This window comes from Arvicola amphibius, chromosome 6 (assembly GCF_903992535.2).
Source record: "Arvicola amphibius chromosome 6, mArvAmp1.2, whole genome shotgun sequence".
Classification (NCBI taxonomy): domain Eukaryota; kingdom Metazoa; phylum Chordata; class Mammalia; order Rodentia; family Cricetidae; genus Arvicola; species Arvicola amphibius.
In genome coordinates this window covers 158,678,327-158,692,738 of record NC_052052.2, presented here as the reverse complement: position 1 = coordinate 158,692,738, position 14,412 = coordinate 158,678,327, and the positions used below count along the sequence as shown (strand labels likewise).

The 14,412-nt window shown below is 43.2% G+C and overlaps 1 protein-coding gene across 1 annotated transcript; it reads left to right on the top strand.

Annotated features, from left to right (window-relative positions):
- The first annotated feature begins 1,061 nt into the window (after positions 1-1,061).
- Fam240b (family with sequence similarity 240 member B) lies at positions 1,062-4,535 on the top strand. The gene is made up of 2 exons (XM_038332381.1): positions 1,062-1,204; positions 4,442-4,535. Exons 1-2 carry the CDS (start codon positions 1,062-1,064, stop codon positions 4,533-4,535), a joined length of 237 nt encoding a protein of 78 aa, XP_038188309.1.
- Positions 4,536-14,412: the final 9,877 nt, after the last annotated feature.

The window sequence follows — 14,412 nt, the reverse complement described above, 5'->3', positions numbered from 1 at the left end:
ACTAAGTCACAAACATCCAAGCATTGAGGTACCTGTCAGTCATGGGAGAGCTGAGATCCTTGGCAGAGAGAGAATGCAAAGTTACTTTGCCTTCTTTAAAGGACAGGAGTATGGAGGGAACTCTGAAGCTGTGTGGACTGGAAAAATAATCAACTAATGCCTCTGAGCATCTGCTTTCTTGTGTGCAAAATGGGGAATTAATTAGCTCAAGTTACCCATCCTTAATGTACAAAGAGAGTCCTCTATGAAGGTGAGCAGACCTAGGTTTAAACTCTGCTCTGTTTTAGTCACTAGGAAGACTAATTCTATTGCTCAGCCTCCTCATCTGAACAATGAGTATAAAACCACCCATCTCACAGAGCAGCACCGATGGACAACAATACAGTGGGAGGAGCTGGAAGAAAATCATCAGGCAATGTGAATTTGAAACACCAACACCCATGTAAAAGCCAGGTTAGCTCTGTCCCCACATTGGGAGGATGCAAAGACAGACAGGTTCCAGGAACACATTGGCCAACCAGTTGAGTCAAATAAAGGAGCTTCCAGTGAAAGCCCCTGCCACAGTGTTGATCTCTGGTCTCCACATGAGCACACATACGCAAGTGCACCCACATATACACACACATACCACACACACACAATTACAACTGATTCAAAGAAATTTGTTTTTTAAAAAATCAATAAATTTTTAGTAGAAGAAAAATTAATTGACATCCACAGGTGTCTCATTCGGGTAAAATTTATTTTAATTTCTGTGTTTTAGAATCATTTACATTACTATATTTTTCTATACAGTATAGCAAAATGGCTAAAAGACAACAAAAAAAGCCAACTGCTTAAGAATCAGATTACCTTCATGGGCTACAGAGTTTTTTTTGTTCAACTATTTTCAGAATACTTTTTGCATCATCATGATTATCTTCATCTGCAGTGACAAAAACAGTCATTCCATGAGTGTGTGATGACGGAAAAGGTGTCAATTTAACTCCTCTGAATCCAGGTGCATCCCCAGATCAGGTGCACTACCTACTGGACTATGCTTTGTCTTTCACGTTGCAGGGATGAACAGCCAGTACATGCGCAGGGAAGTCTTCTGCTGTGAGACCTGCGATGAGCTCAAAAGCTTCTGGGAAAAGGAAATTAGCAAGCAGACTTGCTACCGGGAGCTTGAAGAAGATCGCCAGGAGAGAAGCGCTCTGAGAAAGTGAGTGAATCGCTTTTCTGTCCTAGGTTCCTTGGGAATAAAGCAAATGTACAGAGGGCCAGTTCTTTTTCATCACCTACTAGGATAAAAAGGTAGGTGATGGATTCTATATTACAGAGGAAGGACACAAGAACAAGATATGGAGGGAAAGAAGTATATTAAACTCACAAGTCCCAGAGAGGTGTCACCACAAATTGCTCAGTAAATCAAAGAAGGAGCAGGTTTTAATCAGAACCTGGCAGCTAGGAAGAAAGTGTAAGCCATATCCTTTGGTGGATCTCCATGGCAAAGCAGGAAAGAGAGGACAGTTCAAGGTTGACTAGTTTGAGCAATCCCAGTGGGCTTCTGGCTGGCTGGCCCCTAGTACCGACTCTGGGATGCTTTCCAAAGGGGAACACAGTGGCTGGTGTGGAAGCTGAATATGGAAAAAGTTGAAGCTACAGACTTGGGTGGAGATGGTTTGGAGATCGGCTGAACCTTTTACTGGGATGAGAATGTAACTCAGTTCCTTACCTGAAATGTACAAAGCCCTGGGTCAGATCCCAGCACCAAAGAAGGTGTGATGCAAACATCTGTAATCCCAGCCCTGCACAGGATAAAGGAGAAGGTTCAGAAGGTCAAAGTCATCCACCTAGGCTATATGAGACCCTATCTTAGAACAGAGGGTGATCTGGGAGGAGCAATCTTTCTCCAGTCAGGACATTTTTAAAAGAAGAACATAAAATACAGAAAGCCAGAAACCAAGATTAATAGAACCACTCATTCAATATTGCCAGTCTTTACACGGTTTCTTGGGTTCATCTATAGCCTGTTTCTCATTCAGCTGTCAGCACTGCTAATAGTCAGCCTGAGCTACATTGTAGCACAACACCTGCTCTACACCTACTATACAGTCTTCGAGTCAGGCATGGACCTGGAGATTGAAACAAACACACAGAGAGAGACATGAGTGCCCAGATTGTGCCCAGATTGTCCCAAGAATGCCCAGAATGCCCCCGTTTTTGTGTTCCAGGGAAGCTTATATAGGGTCACCTTGACTAATGGCCACGTCCTAACTCTCAGCTGCAAGCCTACCAGAAACCAACCCCCCCCCCCACATCAGGAACTCCTGAGGGTCTCGTGCTCAGAGCAGCTGCAAGCACAGGAAAACAAGTTGTTTACTCTGGCAGGCAGGGGGGTCATAGGAAATTCAGGGTCTGGGGTCCATAGTCCCCAACATTACACAGAGCCTGTCTCAAAAATAAATAAATAAAATAAGAATAAAGTAAAATCCCTTCTTCAGCTCTTCACAGTTATAACCCCAGTATACAAGAGCCAAACTAAGTTTCAGGGTTAGCCTTATAGGTATGTCTGCATGAAAAACTAGTTCACAAAAACCTTCCACATCTAGAAAGACACATATTAAGAGTTTGGGAGTGGAGGTAATGCAGTCTTTTTTCATTAACAAATGAATTTCTTGTTTTAGTTTGGAGTCTACTGAAAGGGATCATTTATTTACAGAGTTGAGCAGCAGGAACACTTCAACTCCTCAGAGCCTGTCTAGGTTCTTCGCCCCTAAAATAGGAATAGTCCTACTTAGACATGGACTCACCAATGGGACAGTTGCTCATGTCCCAGATTGACCTCAAACTTGCTATGTATCTGAAGATGACCTTGAACTCCTGCTCCTTTGGCCCCACCGAACTGCAGACATGAACCACCACATCCAGCTTTCAACATCACTTTCTAAAAGATTTTAAACCCCAAAGAAGAACCTTCCTCTGTAACCAGAGGAGAACCCCGCCACTCTTCCATCCACATCCTTAAAAGTGTCATCAGAAAGGTTACCGCACGCTGACCTTGCTGAGGTCTGGAAAGCAACTGGTTTCTAAAGGTCCTGATAGCCTTATCCCTGCCTCCATTCCTTGTATCAAACTATCAAGAAAGTCTGAAGGCTCCCCATGCCCACTGCAGTTCCTTCTCCCTTTATTTTCACCGTTCCTTCCCTAAATCTGCTTCTGGGAAGACCCCCAACTTAGATGCATAATGCCAAGCTGAAAAACTACAAACCTGGGCTCAGATCCTCACTGCCTCCCACTGATGACACAGTATCACTTGAAAATCTCACAGACACCACCACCCTGCTTTCTAGTTAAGCCCAGTTAATTTTACTTATCAAGGAGTATCAGAGTATCTTGATATTAACTGCCACCCTTATCCCAAAAAAATCTAAAGAATCTAGAACAATGAATAAACATGATTTGGTCTCCCTTTGAAAAGTGACATCAGTATTTCCAGGCTACAGGCAAAAACCTTAATACCAGCTATATTGCTCTTCTCATACATTCAGATCTCATTGTTAAAGATTTATTGAATTTTTATTTATGTATGTGTGTGTGTGTGTTTGTAGTATATGTGCACATGAGTGCAGTGTCTGTGGCAGCCAGAAGGCGGCATCAGATACCCTGAAGCTGGAGTTGCAGGCAATTGTGAGTCACCTGACCAGGTTGTAAGCAAATACAGACCCTTTGCAAAAGCAGCAAGTGCTCGTAACTGCTGAGCCATCTCCCTGCCTCTTTTCTTCCTTTAGTTGAATAGATCACAAATCAGTTTGTCATTGTAGTTTATGTTTTCTGCTGACCCATCTGCCTGTCTGTCCCTTTCTTCGGAGATGTGTTAACAATGGTGACTGTATCATATAAGACTTTCTTTTCTTTTTTTTTTTCTTTTATGAGACGGGGTTTCTCTGTATAACCCTGGCTGTCCTGGAACTTTCTCTGTAGATCAGGCTGGACTCAGGGATCCACCCGCTTCTGCCTCCCACATGTTGGGATTAAAACTATGTGCCACTACCACATATAAATAGTTACTAAAAGCTGTGCCTTGAGGATCAGAGGATGGGGTCTTCACCTGATGGCCCACTTGACTGCTGGGTATTTAAGCCTCCATGGTGCTATGAAATAGAGGGCTTTGTACCAGTGATTAGACGTCTGTGTGTCTGTCTGTCTCTGTGTGTGTTTATGTATTTCAACCGCCAGCCCCTTGCCTGAATCTTGGGAACTGTATTGTAGCACATAGAGCACAGACGGTGGGGGGGGGGGGGAGGAGGGGCAGTGCGCTGCATTTTTCTATTTTCTTTCTGTTCTTTACTCATTCACAATAGTCATGGGCTTCTTTGGACAATACTTATAAATCAGTGGACCAGCAGGCATGGAAACAAAAGCACTAACCAACTGCATTGTGGTGTCTCCTCCTCAGGCTTCGAGAAGAATGGAAGCAGAGGCTGGAGAAGAGGCTGAGAATGCTGGACAACCCTGATGAGGAGGGAAAGCAGGCTAACCCTGAGAACTGAGTGTTTCTAGCAAGCCATCAAGAGCATCCTTTCCTAGAGGAAAAAAGACTTCTACCGAGTTAGACTGACTTACTAAGCAGAACTTCCCCTATTTGCTCTCCCATTTGAGAAAGGACAGACATGTAAACCCCACCCTGTGCTAATGGGAGCTGTTATTCAGCTCAACACGCTCCACACAGAGGACAGGGTGGCTGCAGGGGTGGGATGGTTGGTTTGTTTAATGTGAAAAACTGAATTAGCACCCCTCCCCAGCTTCCAAAGATCCATGTAGTACAAGCTGGCTCTGCATTCTGCCCTCATTTTGAAATCTAAATGCTTTCTCTGAGCTTACTTGAGGTAATGACCTTGATGGAATCTGGCTTCCCCACCTCTCCAGAAATTGATCACAAAATCTTTGTCTCCTTTCTCCCTTTCTTGTGTATACAGATTTGCCACAGCCTATCTATATGAAAGTGAAAATCTTTTATGTTACAAAATGAACCGTGAGCAAAGGAGCTTTGGCAGTTTTTCAATTTTAACTGATCATTTGGTTGCAGCTGGGGAAGTGGATTTGAGAGATGACAGGAGATGGTTTGGAGATGAGTTTCTGTAACTTCTGTGCTCACCACCATAAAGGACAAGAGCGAATAGAATGTGTGGGTCTTGCAGATGGGTTAGAAGCCATGAGACATGAAACATCTAAAATTATAGGTGTTCATTTATCTTAACCAACACTTTTATAGCATGGGCTAAATAAATAGAATATGAACTCTCAAAGCTGTTGAACTGGTTTTATTAACAACCAAAGTTACTAACCAGTGAGGTTATATGGTGTGTATAGTGCCTAGCTTCCTGGGCTTTGGGTTCCTAGTGTAGCAACACTTTACCACTGTGCCTTTCCAGATTGCTGGATAGATTATCAGGTGTATGGTGTAGGAGTTCCTTCTGTTTATGTCTTGCTTTCATTGGTTAAGAAAGAAAGAAACTGCCTTGGCCTAGTTGATAGGGCAGAACTTAGGTAGGAGGAGAAAACAGAACTGAATGCTGGGAGGAAGAAGGGCAGAGTCACAGAGAAGCCATGGATCCTCCGCCGGAGATGGACACCAGTTAGCAACTGCCACGTGGCGATACACAGATTAATGGAGATGGGTTAAACTAATATGTAAGAGTTAGTAAGAAGTTAGAGATAATGGCCAAGTAGTGTTTTAATTAATACAGTTTCTGTGTGGTTATTTCAGGTGTAAGCTAGCGGGACGGCCAGGACAAACAAGCAGCCTGCCCTTCCTACAGCTGGCACAATGGCCCTCTCATTACAACAGATATAGTTTCCTAGCACAGGGCTTGGTACAGAGGGGGCCCTTGATGTGTCTGAGCTCTCATCTCCTCCATTCTTCTGCCTTCTGTCTGTTACTAATCTGGGCCCATAGAAAATTCCTGGTTCACCCTAGAGCAGCAATCCCAAGCATGCCTATGCCTACAGTCTCAGTTGCCAAAAAAAAAAAAAAAAAAAAAAAAAAAAACTGTTTTAAATTCATAGATCTCTTGGACCCTACTCTCAGAGACTGATTTTGCTGATCTGACGTGAGATTCAGGAACTGTGTTTATATCAAAATACATGGGAAGCCCTGATGCTCAGCTAGTCTTGGAGCCAGTTCCCTAGAAGGCATAAAAGAGAACGAGGGGAAGTACTGAGACATTCTGTCGGTCAGACTAAAGAAGAATAAGTGGTGCTCTCTGCAGGGACAGCCCAGGGAGGGCCTGGTCAACTCCCAGAGTGCATGAGGTCAGCCTTGAAAGATCAGCTGGCAAAGGCAAGAAATAGCCTCTGCCTGTCAAAGCGGGGCTGGGTGAAGGGAAAGGAAGCATAGGCTGGGTTAAGTAGGGGAAGGCAGGCATTTGATCTTCATCACACAAGCAATGGAGACTCATCAAAGGTTTCTAAGCAGGCTGGTAACCTGCTAAGAGTTTGTCTTAGTAGCTTAGGGAGGCAACGCTGGCAGCAGAGTGGAGAATACACTCTACAAACATGAGGAATTGCCCTTGCTAAAACTGTGATTATCCAAACAGCTTTATTTGGAAAATACATCGCTTCTGCGATCCTGAACTCTGTCCAAAACAATTGGAAGTGCAAAAGAGTGGGGTCTCAGTAACAAGATGCAAGGATCATGGTGACCTTACACTACCACTCCTGGTTAAGGACTTCAAGCTTGCATATTTTATCACAAAATTAATTAGCTCTTTCTTTCTAATCAGATCTTACATTATACCAATTTAGAGGTGAGAGCAACTGCCCTGACCCCCCCAAAAAAAACTAAGTTAATTTTATGCCTGCTTTTTTGCTACCGGGGAAAGTACAACAAAAGGTCCTTTTTCACTGGGACAGTTGAAAAACATCACTCTGTATTAGTGACAGCAGAATTAAAAACAGCAAGTGTCCCTTTCCACAAAGTAATTTAGCAGCAAGATTGCAGAGCAGTGTACAAGCCCCTTGGGGTATTTTGGGAGGAAAAAAAGCCTGAAATGCAAAGAGATACAATGCCATTCACAGGCATCCCGGTTGCTGGAGGCATCACTGTCTGTGGGAGACAGGCGGGAGATACTGGTTAGGAAAGATTTACTGTCCTGGACTGACAGAGGAGATGGGCAGTACCCAGTCATTGGGCAGCCCCACCCCCCACCCCAAATACCATGACAAAGTGCAGACCAGGCACAGGGCCAGGCCTCCAAACAAGACCTTGACAAGTACAAGGGGTGGGGGTGTGTTAGGAAGAAGCCCAAGTCGGTTCCGTTAGCTCTGACTTACACAATTCTCTTTTTGAATACATAGACTGTAAAGAAGAAAATGGGATTGTACCACTAACATGACACTCTTATATCAGCTTTGACTGTAACAAATTTTCCTTTAAAATAATAAATTACTTGCATGTTTGTGGCAAAAAAAAATCAGGAAAGGAAAAATATACAAATGACCTACAGGCTGCTAGTGGCAGTAAACATGGCTGACATTATAAAGATTAATATTCATCATATACACTCAAAAAGATAGGCAAGTAATTTTTTAGAATATGATGTTATGTCCATTCACGTAAACTGTTCTGTTTTAATATGCTGTAGACCTATTAGAACTGAAGGAGCAAGATCTGCTTCTTGTTACTGTTGGGTTCAGTGCATCTAGATGCAGATTATTTACTTGCTATTCCTTTATTTTTATTTATTCATTTATTTTGGGGAGTGTCTCAGTAGCTTATTCAAACTGTTGATCCTCCTGCCTCAGTGCTGGGATTATAAACCACCACACCTGGCCCTCTTTTCGCTCATTTCTTGTCTTTTGGGCTTTTCTCTCCATTCCCTTCCCTTTCTGAGTCCAGGCTGGTCTTGAACTCCTGAGTTCAAGTGGAATTCGGCCTTCTAAATTCTGAAATTACAGATTATGCCACCATGTCCCATTTACAAAGAACTTCAATTCCTGCCAGACAAAGTGAGGTGTCTTCTCTTAAAGATATCTAAGGGAAGGAGAGATCCTGTACCACCATTTAGCAAACTTAGTTAATATATGATCTGTGCTATATGATAGAGGTAAGGAATGGGGTCCATAAAGCGTAGGCTATGTGATGAGGGTCACCCTTTCTTTCAGTAAGGGAGCAGTTCTTGGCTAACGTATGACCAAGAACACATTAAAGTTGTCCATCTCTCCCCTTATCCCATACCCTAGCATGAGTCGGGGTGGGCTGGGTGTGGTTTTGCTATGTTTACAACCTTCTCTGCTTAGGCCCCAAAGGGCCTGGGCACTCTAAGAAGGAAAAGCCAGAATCTTGGCTTGGGCTAGAACCAAAGAAATGAAAGACCTCCTTCTTGCGGATCTGTTCACAGTAAAGGTGGAGATGCTATCAGAACACCTGAACTCAGTCAAACCATCACACTTACTATTCTGTTTCTGTCCTCTGATGCCCACTGTCCTCTGCTATTAACTAGAATTAAACACCCTGAGTCCAACATCATTTTGCCTCTTTTGAGTACCAGCCACCTACAGGAAGCTAAGTACCTGAAACACAGCCTAGGGCAGGGCTCTAACTTCACATGGGTGTCTCTAAATGTAATGATAGCGGTAAACTCAGATAGGTTACCTAAATTCTCGTGCTTTACCTCCCTGTGAAGACTTGTGATGGGGAGGACCGTGCTGAGAGATTGAGTTTGGGTGTTAAAACTTGGTTTTAAAATGAATAAAAAAAGAAAAAGGAGTGTAGTTCAGTTAGTAGAATGCCTGTCCACCATGAAGGAGGCTCTGCATAGGATCCCCAGAATCACAGAAACCAGACATGGTGGCACCCAGCTCTCAGGGCTTGAAGGCAGGAGATCAGAGGTTCAAAGTAATCCTTGGCTACAGGGAGAGCTTGAAACCGCCTGGTCTATATGTGATTCTATCAAAAAATAATAATAGTAGTAGTAGTAATAAAACAGAAAAGATTAATAAAAGCTCACTTCATACAAAGTGTAGCCTAGTCTGGTTTTTCTCCCAAGAATTTTTAGAAGATTAAATTCATAGCACTTTACAGTAAATATTTAGCAGTCAACAGCCAACAGTTAACGTGTATCTGTCCAGGGTGCAGCAGCAAGCTGCGACAGTACTTAGCAAACGAAGAAAATCTACAATTCTGGCTTCTAAGTGCTGCTTGCTGGACTGTGACCTAGACGCTAACACAAATAACCAGTTGTTATTTGTAGAGCCTAGGGATTAAATGCCATGGCTTTGGAGTCAGGAAACTCTGGGAGCTAATCTCCGTGTTGCCACAAAACAGGCAAGTTAGTTAACCTCTGTCAGCATCAGTTTCCTCGTTGCTCTGGCTTGGATAATGAATGTCCCCCAAAGAACATGTGTTAAAGGCTTGATCCCCAGCCTAGTGCCATGTGCTGGTGGTACAGTCTTTAAAAGGGAGAGCCTACCCGGAGGTGCTGAGGTCATTACAGCTGTGTCCCAGAAGACCTGTGAGACCCTGCCCTCTCTTCTCTCTCTTTTTGCTACCTGGAGTTTATTATTTGTTTATTTTATTATTAATGGTGAGGGTCATAGGGCAAATTTAGAGGTCAGATGACAACTCTGTAGAATCCGTTCTCTCCTTCCTCCTTTACATGGATTCTAAGAATCTAACTCAGGTTCTCTAAGCTAACATGCCATCTACCTTTCTCAATGGGACCCAGTCCCACCCCCACCCCTGCCTTTGATGTGATCTTACTCTCTTCTGTGTTCCCACCACAATATGTGCCTCACCAGAGACTAAAACAATTAAGCAAAATGAACAGGAATAAAACCTCCCAAACTGAGAGCCAGGTTAAATCTTTTTTCTTCATAATTATCTCAGATATTTTGTTATGATGACAAAAAGCTGGCTAACACAGTCACCTTCAAGATGAGGTAATAAATGCTATTTCACAAGAATTCTGGAAGGATTATATGAAAAACTGGCCATGTTATACTTTAAACTGAATCCCTCAGTGGGAGAGATGGCTCAGCAGTTAAGAGCACTGGCTGCTGTTCCTGAGGACTGGGGTTCACGTCTCAGCACCCAAACGGTGACTCCAGTTCCAGAGAATCTGATGCCCTCTTCAGGCCTCCATGGGCACTGCCTGCATGTGGTGCAGTTACTTAAGTAGACAAACACTCACACACATAAAATTAAATCTTTTATTTATTTTAAGTATATATTTTATTAAATAAATCCTTTAAAATATGTAGATTGAGGTGACTTTCCTCTAAGAAGCCCATACCTACATTTTCCAATGTCATTGTTGTTTTTAACAAAATCTCAATCCTTCAATTTACCAATAAAATTCAGGAGCCAGTTGCTGGGGTAAAAGCCTACTGGTTCACGAGGCTAAAAGCATCCAGCTGACCTTCCTCCTCAGTGGCCATCCCAGAAGCCTCTCTTCTCTCCTGCAGTCTCAAACCAGTCTCCTCAAACTCAACACCCCCCCTCTACTTCATGTGTATCTCCCTATTCATCCTCCTGACTCCCCTTACTCTCTATGTTTTTTCTTAATAATCCTATGTTCATTTCCTGCCAGCTGGTTGCTTGCTCTGCCTCTTAACCTAAGGTTGACTTATTTAATCCTGTTGACAATATTCCTGAAGAAAGCTCTTGGATTAAGCTGAGTCACACCATAGCTAGAAGCAGGTTTTCTAGTAAACAATGCAATCGAGGCTCACAGTGTGATCAGATTTCCTGCAACATGTGGTTTCTTTCCTTCTTGCATCTTTCTCTTTACCATAGCATTTAGAATCTATATTAAAATCTCTTAATAAACTGTAACTCTGCTTCAAAACAATAAATATATCAAAACAATTTATATTTAATTTTTTTGGCTTTTGTTTTGTTTTGTTTTTTTGAGACAGGTCTTTCTATTATGTATCCCTGACTGTCCTGGAACACACTTATATAGGCTGGGCTGGCCTTTCACAGAGATCCTCCTGCCTTAACTGGGATTAAAGGTATTCACCAATACACCATCACAGCCAGCTATATACATTGTGTGTGTGTCTGTGTCTGTGTCTGTGTGTGTGTCTATGTGTATGTAGTGGTTGGTGGGTATGTACATTCATGTGTGTGCATTTGCATGTGTGAATTCAGACACACGCATGCCATAGTACACATGTGGAGGACAACCTTAGACATCATCCTCACTTTCCACCTTATATAAAGCAGTGACTCTGGATGGCCCTACCCCTCACCACGGGTGTGGCAGAGCTGGTCTTGATGGCATGGGCCTAGGAGAGCTGACTCTTTCCCTCACAGGAGGGGACTCATCCCAGTAACTCAGACCACCAGCTTAGCTACCAGCCAGACCCACACCCTGGGTCTTGGATTGATCCACCCTAACATCTGCCTCATCTATGACCTGCTGGAGTGCATGAAGAGACTGGTCCTATGGAACAATAACCACAGGACCTGCATGGCTGAGGCAACAGCAATCTGAGAGGAGCTGGGGCGAGGACCAGTGATGATGGCGTACCAGAGGCCTTGAACCTGACCAATGACTCGTTGCAATGGATATTTAAGGGTGGGGTTGACTGGGCAGAAGGGTGTACTGAGTAACGCACTGCAGCTCCTGATGCCTAGGATGAAGGAAGAGGCGTTGGAGAGACAGAGGAGAAAGTGGGGGTTTTGTTTTGTTTTTAATTGATTTTCAGGATCTGGTGGTATGCTGCAGGGGTGCGAGGTAAATATGGAGGAGCTGGGAGGTGAATGAGTGGGGGTGCGTGATGTGAAATTCCCAAAGAATCTATAAAGAATTACTAATTTAAAAAAAAAAAACTGGAGCGTCTCTGTTGTTCACTGCTGTTCATGCCAAGTGACTTGGCCTGAGACCTGCCAGGGATTCTTCTATCACCATCTCCCATCTCTACTTAAGAATGCTAGGATTATGGGTGTTCAAGCTAGGCATCTGTCTTTTACACAGGTTGTGGGGATTTGAACTCGGGTCCTCATGCTCGCAGGACAAGCTAATTTACACACTGAGCCATCTCCCCAGCCCATATGCTGTTATTAAGACTTAAGAGCAACTCTGTCTTGGAAAATCCCACACTTCTTCTTGCCTATATATTTGTGCAATATGCTTAGAAACTTGTTTTTCATCAATTCCCTTCTTGATCCTACAAGGTAACTACAAACAGAATAGAACCCAGGCATTTCTGCCTTCATTTTGTACTTATCTCCTTTATGCATCTCACTCTCTTTGTTTACAATGTCCTCCTGTTCCACACAGCTAAATATTACTTAAAGAGCTCCAGTCATTGCCCCTTCTTGCAGTCAGTCACATTAAGTCCCAGCAACAACAAGATTGATAAATTCATTTATGATAAGGAATGCCTAGAACAGACACCACTACCATCTTCCCACTCCCAAAAAAAAATGAGGTCAGCTAATTTTCACAACAAAACTAGTTCTGCAGTACATAAAAGGTATGCTCACAATGAGGAAGGCGGTCTCCTGAGTACGCTCTGGGTAACATGGAAAACAGCATGTTCACCTAATAGGAAGTAGAACTTTCAACAGACCAAAGCTCACATTTAGAATGGTTTATGTCAACTAAAGTACTGTTCGTTGATAAGTCTAAATTCTCCTTCTTCCCCTCAGACTGCAACCTCATGAGAAAGATACAAGCAATTCAGAGACTAACAAACTGACTAGCGCTAACACATGAACAAGTTCATCTGAATCTGGATTTCACTGCAGCAATTTCCAGTAAGGAATGTTTGAACCAAGTAGCTTGTCACCAACATGCAGGCTGTTAGATGCTTCCTTCCGCTCACAGCAAAGGTACAAGCAGAGTCAAGTTTAGAAGCAAACGTTACTTTCTGAGTGTGGAGTCAGCCCAGCACATATCACACTTTGCTCTTTAGGCTCTTTTCCCACTGTCGAGACAGAAGGTTTTCCTTAGACACGCTTATCATACTTATTACAGGTAGCCTCATTTACATGGTGTTGGTTTTTTTAGACATGCGATGGTCTTTATGGTTGACCTTTGTGGATGAACACATTTTCCTTAGCTCACAGTCATCTCAGATCTGAGTGTGAGTAGTTGGTGTTAACACAATGTCTCATTTGCTCATCCTTATTCACTTTTAAGCTGAGCGTAACCTGCCACCTCCAGAGAGATGGGTGTCTAAATCTGGCCCTGATTTTGGTCGGGTCACTTTTGTAAACTGTGAGAAAATTCCATCCACTGTCATAGTTAACGGGCTGTCATTCAATCCAGTAAATGTTTACTTTTTAAGGCATGCGTGACTAACGGCAGGCATTTGTGGCGTGCTCTGTTGTCTAAGTTGACCTTCGTTGTTCTTTTGACTTTGGTTGTTGGAAGCTTTACACATCTTTCATCAGTGGGGCATGAATAGAGTGAGCTTAGTTCAGAGCAGGAGTAAGGTGGTCCTTGGAGGTACAGGTGACTTAGAGGAAGGGAGAGTGGGTGGTCACCAATACAGTACTGTTCTGCCTTGAGAGGAACTCAACTATGTATGTTGTGATTTTCCAAATCGTTAAGTGAAAAGGCAGCAGTCCCAGATACTCAAGCCTCATCATGTGACCCTCCGTCATTTAGCACCCAGTGTCTGCCAGATATGCTGACAATTCAGAGGCTTTCTGATAATGGCCACCACCCATGAGTCTAAAGGATCAGACTTGAACACACAGGTGGCAGTGCACATCTAAGCCCACTCTGGGAGTTGGGGGAGCTGTCCTTTGTTTTGCTTCCGTGGTGTTTGCGTGCTCTTCTGTGTGTCTGTGTGTGTATGTGTGTGTGTCTTCCTCTGTGTCTCTGTGTGTGTCTGTGTTCATTCATATATGTGTATGCATGGTAGAGGTATTCAGAAAAGGAAGAAATTATGTCGGTTGCTCATCAGAGTGGATCACCCGTTGTCTGAGGCAGACACAGCGTTGTTTATTTTCCCGATGGTCCACACTGTGCCTTCTATTCCCTCTTCTCGCAGAGACCTTCCTAATTCTACTGACCCTTTATAAAAATTGTAGCTTAAGGTGCCTGGAGAGATGGCTCAGTGGTTAAGAGTGCCTGCTGTTCTTCCAGAGGACTAGAGTTCAGTTCCCAGCACCTGTATTGGTGTGATTCTCAACTACCCGTAACTATAGCTCCAAGGAATCTGACTCCCTCTTCTGACTCCATAGGCATTGCACATACCTGCACACACTGAAACCTACGCATATTTAAAATAAAAAGAAATCTTTTTAAAATGTTAATATAATATTCATCATATGAAAATTATTTAAAACACTATACAGCATTTATTGCACAAAAATGCAGAATGTATCACCCATTGGCTCATCATTCTTGCACAGGGAACATTTAAGTCGTTCTCAAATTGCTCTAATTTTAGTATAAATACCTCCAA

Bases quoted from the DNA above. Each gene is read 5' to 3' on its own strand.
- Fam240b (XM_038332381.1), top strand. From the start codon at position 1,062: ATGAACAGCCAGTACATGCGCAGGGAAGTCTTCTGCTGTGAGACCTGC. The intron at 1,205-4,441 runs GTGAGTGAATCG...TCTCCTCCTCAG, and splicing joins GAGAGAAGCGCTCTGAGAAA to GCTTCGAGAAGAATGGAAGC.